The sequence below is a fragment of the Chiroxiphia lanceolata genome, chromosome 2 (genome assembly GCF_009829145.1).
Source record: "Chiroxiphia lanceolata isolate bChiLan1 chromosome 2, bChiLan1.pri, whole genome shotgun sequence".
In the NCBI taxonomy this organism is placed as follows: Eukaryota; Metazoa; Chordata; class Aves; order Passeriformes; family Pipridae; genus Chiroxiphia; species Chiroxiphia lanceolata.
This window is the reverse complement of record NC_045638.1, coordinates 73584922-73594717: the sequence shown is the minus strand read 5'-3', so window position 1 is coordinate 73594717 and position 9796 is coordinate 73584922. Positions and strand designations below refer to the sequence as shown.

Here is a 9796-nt window from a genome sequence, read left to right as displayed (position 1 = left end):
ACAGAACTCCTGCAAGGAACACAGTTAAACAAGGCTAAAGAAAATCCATGAACATGTGAGAAAGACCCATGTGAACAGTTCTGGGTCATGACACTCAACAGGTAAGCCCTAATACTGAATCAACGTGTGTACCAAGAGTATTCATACCCCTCCACTCACCCTGAAGATGAGTTCAATTCCTGTTTACTCAGATGGTCCAACAAGACCAAATTTTCTAACAGCACATTCTAGCAGATTTGTTCTCTCAAATTCCATGCTTAAGCTCCTATGCAATGGAAAACCATCATCTCCATAATTGAAACCAGGTGATCCAATGAAAGTATTTATTACTGTTCCACCAACATGAATAGTCAAACTTTTACAAGTGTTCACAAAAAAGCAAAACCAGTCACAACAATATTTTACCCACAATTATGAAGACATATGCAATCTTCCATAAAATAATTCAGTTCTGCTGAACATTTTTATGAGTCCATGATAAACGTTTCGAAGTCGTGGTCTAAGTCTGAAACAAGGGCATCCACAAAATCTTCAACTGAAGGTGATTTCTGAAGCATACCTACAGAAAAGCAAGACAACAGACTCTTCACAAGAATACTATGACCTTGACAGCTTTGTCAATGGTAACATTTATTGGTAACTAACTTTTAATGTCACTATATGACAGAAATGGTTATCATGTTTCTTTGATAAGAACTAAGTGCAGTTATAGTGTATAGGGATTATTTAATTTCTTCAAGCTACACGTTATCACAGAATTGACAGGTTTCAAGACTGTTAAATGATTTTTATCACTACAATCTTGCTTAAGCAGGGAATTATATCCATTTTAAAGCAATGTAACCACAGACTCAGTCATTTCCAAATGACTGGAATAAATCAGTGATTGAGCGGGTATATAAATCCTTATCAGATAAATCTCAGCTTTGACTGAGCCAGAAAAAAAATACATTTTCTCAATGTGTTACACACCTTAGAAGCACTTGATTTAGTACTTAAAGTACAAATGCCTCTGAAATTTTTGACAAGGCATGAAACATAAACAAAAGCATTTTCAAAACACTGCAGTTTTAGTTTTGCTTTTTTACAGTACCAGGACTTACCTTTTATTAAGGATTTTAATTAGTGCATCTGTTAGCTGTAGCATTTGGCTACAGGATAACAGGGAAATTAGCATAATGAAGAATCATGCTGAAGTATTTTTTCAGGTAATTCTATGAATGGAGCAGTTAAAAATCTCACACCCTCCTCAGAATCCCAATTTTTGGAAAGCATGAGAATATATACTTTAAATTATTTTCAGATCTTTCTTTGTACTTAACATTACATAATGTTGGTCTTTTCACTGTTATTAAGATTTTCAAGCTTATGTTTGGAAATTTACTGCATAACTTGTACCAGAAAAAAAACCAACAGCACAGCTGCCAAATAATGTAAAATTTAATATTTGTATTTCTTTGAAGTGATCTGTTCTTTCTGACAACTGCCAATGTAAATATAACCTTGTTCTACCCTTTCTGATCAGGGTACCTACTGAACATAATTTTATAATCTTTCACATCCTCAACAATATTTGCTTTTGGTGGAAATTATAATTGCATGCTGCTAAAAGACCGTAATCTTTTACTATAACACAATGATTCAAAACCCATCAGGAAACAGATCAGCTCAAAGTAAATTTGTGTGAGCAACCAGAAAGAATGTTCCTGCTAAGACCTTACAGAATTCCATTTCAATCTGATTTAAACACGTTACAAGTGTCAACACAAACTGCCATGACCCAGTAGATTAATGCTGAGCACTAAAAGGAAAACAAATCTCATACTATATATAGGTTAACTGAAATGCTGTTAAATGAAGTTTGCATCAAGCTATTTTTAAAATGAAAGAGAACAGCATTAGTATTTCCAAATACTTGGTAAACTTGTAATCTACTCTAATGTTAAAAAAATTGCTGTGGAATTACTTGTAGTTCACAATGAAAAATGTCTTGCTATGTGCTGGGCTGAAAAACAGATGTGTACAGATACCCAGCTACTAATCTGACCTCCCCAGAGAGCCATGGCCTCTTGCAGACTCCCTCTCTTGGGTTCCTCAGTGGGCTGGCTGGGGGACATGCATATTTGCTCCCTAACAGCCTTGGAAAAATTCCAGTTTAAACTCATATTTTCCTGCAGTTTTCACAGAAGTGAAGAGAATGCCATAAGAAGGTGACATGGATGGCAGCCCACTGGAACATGCAGTGTCATGCATGACTACTGGAGCTTTGTCTCAGACTCAGTTGGAGCAGTCCAGTCCCTACACTGCAATTTGTTTTGCCTTTTTTTGCTCTCATTTTTCCTCAGACATTTTTACATCTGAACTAACCAGCTCTATTTCTTGAGACTGAACAGTAGTAAGACCTTCATGGGTGCCACTCCTCTGATCTTCTTCACAGGGCTACTTTGTGATGAGTTGTGCCTATGAAGAATCTACTTTTCCCTGCATCTCAGAAAGGAAACCTGGATGACTAGCTCAGGTATAAAATCTCAAGCTGGTGACATTATTCCTTCCTTCCAATTTTTAAAGATGTGGCTTGATAAAAGAACAATTATTCTATAGCCAATATGTCTTTTTCCATCAGATATCAATATGGAGAGATGACTATAATGCTGCATAGAGAGTACATAGAGACGGCCACAACAGGCATAACCACTACTTCCCAAGCCCCACAATACAAAAATCCCCTTCCAATACTGACTATAAAAACCAGCCACTCTGGATGATGCTTAGCCAATTCTTTGACACACTAAAAATTGTTCTGCTAACTATCAATACACTGCAAAAGAAGAGCTAAGAGTATAATGATTAGGCGGAAGAAACTGAAGCTGGGATTATCTTCAAGTAGATTTAATTTCCTGCTTACATAAAAATGGAAAATTATAACAAAACCATTCCAATCCTGGATATTACAAAATGAATAAAAGAAAGATAATTAACTACAGTATGCTTGGATGTATTTTAGTGCAGTTAAGTACAGTCTTACAAATCTCACTCAAAACTTGTTACAAATTTTATTTATTTACACTCCACATGGTTTGTTTTAAATATGTAGGAGATTTCAAAATCATTCTGGCAATTGTGATGTCAAATGACCTCCAAACCAGTAGTTCCAACTTTTGATAACAAAAACAGATTTCAGATTTCTTGCATTTGCAGTCTGCTGCATTGCTATTTTCCCATCACTGACATCAAAAGCAGACACTAGCAGACTTCACTTTTGCAAGGAAGGGATGAAGAGTAACTGAGGTCACTGCTGAAGAACTCCTACTGTAGTGAAGTGATGATGCCCTTATGAAATAATCAACTACAGATTTTAGAGTAGACAACTCCAAAAGAAACAGATACTGATGGTATTTCTCTGTTTTAACCTCTTACTCTACACAGATGTGTTAAAAAAGGTCACATCTCCCTTGAAAATCCATTAAAATATATCAAAGCAAGATCAGCTTTGATATATTGTAAGTACTCAGCACTTCAGTCTACATGATTTAGTAAGATGTCCACAAGGTCTGATGGTTGCAGTTTTCAAATTTAGGAGTGTATTTTAATATGTTTAGCCCAACTCTTATTTCAGCTCAGTCTCTCCCAAGCCTAAGGCAACTGCATAGCTTATCTTCTCTGCTTTGAAGTTTTCTTTCACATTACAGCACTGTGGTTAACCACACCCTTTTGAGAGATGGTTAGCTATAACCTACAATCACTGAAAATTGAGAGAATAAAGCCTGTGGCAAAATTTGGCCTCTGCCTCTGTGGAACAGTAATTATTTTGTGTCCATGTAGTTTGAGTTAACATATGTTGCCATTCACATCACCTTTCAGGATTTATGCATATTTCTAACACTTTCAAAGAGACATACAGTGATTATCTGAAGATTTTTGCAGCCTCTTCAAATCATAATTATTCCATGAAGTACAATTTGAGGCACGGAAAAACAAATTTTCAAAAACTGCATCAAAGTAAATGTGTGTTTATTTACACAGTCAGTCGGTTTGGTTACCATGTAGGCACACAGCTGTATATGACTGCAATATAATATGGCATTAACAAAACAAGAACACAACTTCACATGCATTTTGCATGAGGACTTCTTCAGAAACCCCAAGGGCAATGTGACTGCGTCAAAACTGAAGAGAAGTGCACTCCAGGATATGTTCCATGCTCTCAGTTCCCAAAACATTTCACACTGCAATTCACTTTCTGACTGTGCACCTGGATTTCTTTCCAGTTAGGGAGTGCCAAAGGAGGGAGGGAGGGATGGTGCACACCTGAATCTTGTTCTGACCTGCAACCGGCACACAACTGGACCTAGAAGGGACATCTGGGATACATAACTTTAAAGGGATTTGGAATCCCTAATGCCATGTACTCCTAGGAAGGAGAAAATATACAAAAGCCATATGGTCAACACAAAATGGCAGAGCAATCAAGTTTTTCTCAAACTGTATTTTCACTTTAAGGAAACATTTTTTAAAAAAGTAAGCCTCCTGGACAAAGTATGGTTCACTCATTTTTTAAGTGCTTCTGCTATCCATATTTGTGACTATTTCTGCATTTTATTGATGATCAAAGGGGTAAGATAAAAGGGGTCACTTCAGAAAATGTTTTAAAAGGTTTCAAAAAACCGTTATGGTTTTTGATTTTTTTAATGGAAACAAATGCCAAGAGAATCAAATCCAAACAACAACAAAAAAGTATATTGTGCTTCCTAATTAAAGACTAGTCCAAACAGGAACCTTGTCAGTAACTCCACTGGATGGCAGGTCAGATCCTTTATCTTTCCTAATCAGTACATCTATGGAATCACGTCACAGAAGATGAAAAGCTAGGGTCATATCCAAATACAAGAGAAAGACAATAGATGGATTCTGAGATGAAAATCATAACAGAGAAACTGTACAAATGAAATGTGCTGTTATCAAACAGTCAATGAACACGGCTAACTTCACAAGGAGATATGGAAGCATTTCAAGGGTGAGGCTGCACATCTCCATCCAAAAGTCAGACATCTGCAAGGGCATTTCTATATATAAAAAAAAAGTCTGAAATAACAGCCTAGAGAACTTTAGGGTTTTGAAATATGGCACTAGTGCGCACAGAATCTGGACTGTTTCCCTGAAGAAGAGTAAAATCAACAAACTTTAAAGTTTGGTGGAATCTATCTTTAATCAGGTATCTGTTTTGTCATTTGCTATGGGAGCACAGTTTTGCAACTAGTGGAAACCAACAGATGGAAATCAAGTATTCGGGAACATCTATAATGAAAACCAAAATAAAAGCAGCAAGAGGAATCAGAAGCTGACTGAACCTAAACAAATTAAGGAACAACTAATTGTTCTTACTTTTCTCCTTAAATTCTCAATTTTTGTAATAAATACAGAGCAATTAAGTATAAACTTATAATAAATTTTTCCATCAGGTGTGTTCTATGATTTAGCCTCAAATAATCCCAAATCAGAAATCAAATTATTATCTTGTCAAAACACCTGAGTCACCCTGATTTCATTCTTCAGCGAGTCATTCAAGCATGTTTGTTAAGTTTTGCACCATGTACAAATGAGCATCACAATATGCACAGGCAAGGAACCTGCTGATGAATTCTGGTTATTTTTATGATCTTGAATATCTTTTAAGATTTCTGTTTAAAGAGACACAGAGTATAAAAGTGAAATTCAGAATACAAAAGTGTCCAGGGAAATAATCTGAAGATGTATCCTTGATGGAAGAGGATCAGATCATGGAACACTTAAGCCCACAGGCCCTGATGGGATATACCCATGAGTGCTAAGGGAGCTGGCAGATGGCATTGCAAGGCGACTCTCAGTAACCTATTAAAATAGGGAAGTACCAAAAGACAGAAAAAAAGCTAATTTCACTCCTACCTTCAGGAAGGGCAAGAAGGAGAACTCAGGCCAGTCCGTCTCAACTCAATACCTAGGAAGATGGTGCATCAGCTACTCCTGGAAACCATTTTCAGACTCATGAACCAAAAAATCATCAGGAATAGTCACCATGGATTCATCAAGGGCAAGTCATGCTTAACTAATTTGATAATCTTATATGATGAAATGACTACACGGTGTTCTGTAAGATCCTCATTGAGAAGCTGTTAATGTATGGGCTGGATAAGCAGACAGGGAGCTGGACTAAAAACGTGGCTGAATGGCAGGGCTCACAGGGGGGGTAATCAGTGCCACAAAGACTGGTTAGAGGCCAGTGCCAGCAGTGTACTCCAGGGGTCAATACTGGGTTCAGTCCTGTTTAACATCATTAATGATCTGGATAATGGGGTCCTGCATCTGGGGAGGAACAACCCCAGGCACCAGTACATATACTGGGGGACACCCAGCAAGAAAGTAGTTTTGCAGAAAAGGTCCTGGGGGTCCTGGTGGACACCAAATTGAACATGAGCCAGCAATGGTTCCTTGCCACAAAGAAGGGAAATGGCATCCTGAGTGCATAAGGAAGAGCACGGCCAGCAGGCTGAGGGAGTTGATCCTTCCACTCAGAATTGGTGAGGCCATTACTAGGCCATTGCTAGGCTCCTCAGTACAACAGACATGGACATACAGAAGAGAATGCAACAAAGGCCCACTGAGATGACTGAGGGCCTGGAGCATCTCTTCTATGAGGAAAGGCTGAGAGAGCTGAGATTGTTCAGCCTGGAGATGAGAAGGCTCAGAGGTATAAATACCCTAAGGAAGGGTGCAAAGATGATGGGAGCCAGGCTCTTATCAGCGGTGCCCAGTTACAGGACCAGAGGCAAGGGGTATAAACTGAAATACAAGGATTACTTCTTAACATTTTTTTTCCTGTGAGGATGAGCAAGCAGTGGCAAAGCTGCCCAGAGAGGCTGTGGAGTCTTACTCCTTGGAGATATTCAAAAGCCTTCTGGACATGGTCCAGGACACCCAGCTCTAGAGGATCCTACTTTAGCAGGTGTGTTGGCCCAGCTGACCTCCAGAGGTCTCTTCCAATCTCAACTATTCTGTGATTCTGTAATTCTGTGAAAACATCTCGAAAACTTCTGCCATTTTTTGTAAATCAGAGTCTGTGCTCTTATCACCAGTATTACTCAAGCTAATGCGAGGAGTCACTGCTGTCTGGTTCTTCTATTACATGTGAACAAACACACCAGCAGGTGCACTGCTGTTACTAACCTTGATGTGACACACAGTTCTGTTTAGTGGTTTATGGATTTAAAGAAAAAAGACAAAAATCGAACCCTTTATACAGATCTTTTTGGTCACAGCATAAAGATGCCATTATTCTACCATTAATGTCAAGTTCACTGTTCTGCAGCACGCACAACTGTTCCTTAGACAAGCTTGCTCTCTTCTTCAAGCCCCAGGCTGCACAGCCATCGCCTCTTTCTCATTCACCATTGGTCCTGACGAGCTACTGATGAACATTCTGCACTAAATTAATTGAGGACTAGAAGCACAAGGACTATGAATATTGAAATGCCTAAAACATCTAATTACCGCATTACAAGCCTTAGACTTGTTTGTGTGCTTTCATGTACCTTGCCAAACTTTATACTTAGATTTCCTTTAAACTTAAAATAAATTCGGAATTTCCTAGACTATGATATCAGTCTTTCAGATTAATTTCAGTAGCAAGTTTTATCCATAATAACTGATGCATACTCTCAGCTCCAAACTGATTGCACCATATTACACTGTGTTCTATCACATGCAAGGATGAAAGCCAGCCATACTTCCATAGATCTTCTCTAAGACCATCCAGAGATGAATTTTGTAAACTTCATTCATATAGTATTTGATTCAAGGAAGCACACTGCCAGCAACTTCAACATAGTTTCTAGGACACTCCAGGAAGATTCAAAGCTCAGTAAAATTAAGAATATATCCCAGAAATAGAAGAGACAATAAGCATAACTGGTGTCTAAAAACATCTTTTTCTTTCTCTACGATATGACTTACAATATAAAAATTAGGTACACATGTAAAGATGTACATTCCTGCCTTGCAACTACTTAATCGACAGTTTTGGGCTACAGTTTTTCAAGGTTACAAACACAGATTCTTCAAGAACCCTAAAGAAAAGTAAGTTTGCAAAGTCATACTGAATGAAAAATAATCCTGTAGATCAGAAGTATAAATAGAAAAAATCTAAAGAATATATAGTTGCTTAATATATGGTGAGTCTAAGGAGAGCAGAGGTCATGGCCTCAGATATAAACAGATGGGTCAAAGAACTGGGATGTTCTAGTTATTAAACTGTGTCAATCTCATGACGAAGTACAGACACATTACTATTGTTTCCTTATCTGCAGAAAAAAAGTCCCACAAGTTCCAGCCTACTAAAATGGAGTGAACAGAGCAAATGAATTCATATTCATCCTTAATATTAAGAATTTCAGAGGAAATTGAAAGATGTGCCATTAGATGAAGCACTTAGCAAGTGCTCATGTTAGGAACAGCAACAGGAATGCAAAAATGTTTGGCTTGAATTCTGCAACATTAGACAGGAAAGTCTTTATCCTGATCTTATTGAGAGATCTGAGATAAAGTCAGCATTTTCTCAAACTTGCTTCATTCTCCTGACATTATTTTTTAATATATGAAATATAATATTTTTGCTATTAGTATGAATGATTTTTAGAAGTTATTTTCCAGATTAAAAAGGCAAATATGGTAGTGAGAGGAATAATGAACTATGTTTCCTTAATACAGTTTTCAGACCTCCATTTCATGAGAATGTATACTCAAAGTACTGATACAACCAAAGATATTCTGATGATGCTAAAATGTGGCCAAAACAAGTTCAATTTTGTCTATACAAAATAACCAGAGATACTATGACTTCCTCATCTGGGAAAATTACTAATTTATTGTATCCAAAAATGGTGTCATTTTTCTTCCTTCAAGTATGTGATACTCTTATTCTGAATTCTTTAGACAGTCTGGTAATACCAACCTTCCCAACACTTCACCCCAACTATCTGTGTGTTCTACTGACCATGATACAAAGGTGATGACCATTCCACTTAACTAAATAAGTGAATAATTTTTCTTTCACAAACTCAGTGAAAATCATAATTAAACCGAAAAGAGTAAGTTGGGAAATGCAGTTAAATATTTCTTCCTCAAGCAAGGGAATAAAACAGTTCTAATTTATTTTCTACCTTGAACCATCAGTATGGGCTCTTTTCCACCGCCGTGTGCCAGCATCTCTCTACGATAACGCTCTCCCATTGCCCTGGAGAAACACAGATGTTAGAGCCATCTGCAAATACAACCTGTCCAGCTTTCAGTCAGATTTGCTCCAAACGATATTTTCCACCTTGAAACAATGACTGATTCCATGTTGACTCCTCAAATTCAAATTACACTTAAAATCATACCATGAGTAACTGAACTAGACAAATTTTATACATGTGAGTATGTACTGGTGTTTATAAAAGTTAATTTGTGAACAACATTTCAGCCTTCCTTGCTCCAAGAGGAAAAGTTGCTCTGTTACAATGAACATTCACCAAAGATATAAGAATGCTTAAAATTTGTGATCTTGCAATTTACTTTTTAATTTCACAAAGCAAAATGAGTAGGACAGCTACACTTAGCTTTGAAGCTGGTAACATGAAACTTGTCTAATATGCACAGTTGCTTTGATTTCAATAGAAAATTACAAGTAATTAGGCATCTATGAAATTCAAGCTCTCTAATTAAACCTAAATAGGAATTTCAGTGCCTCCCAATGGACACACCTAGATTTTAAAACATCAGCACA

At 37.3% G+C, this 9796-nt stretch overlaps 1 protein-coding gene across 1 annotated transcript in view; it reads right to left on the bottom strand.

Moving 5' to 3' along the window:
* Window positions 1–306: 306 nt before the first annotated feature.
* The window catches only part of MIPEP (mitochondrial intermediate peptidase), a 74519-nt gene continuing 65029 nt past the window's right edge, over window positions 307–9796 (bottom strand). Inside the window, exons 18-19 of the mRNA XM_032678580.1 lie at window positions 9192–9265; window positions 307–559 (exon numbers count right to left, since the gene is read on the bottom strand). Coding sequence (XP_032534471.1) covers window positions 465–559; window positions 9192–9265 — 169 coding nt within the window. The 3' untranslated portion in view covers window positions 307–464. The remainder of the gene's footprint in view (window positions 560–9191; window positions 9266–9796) is intronic.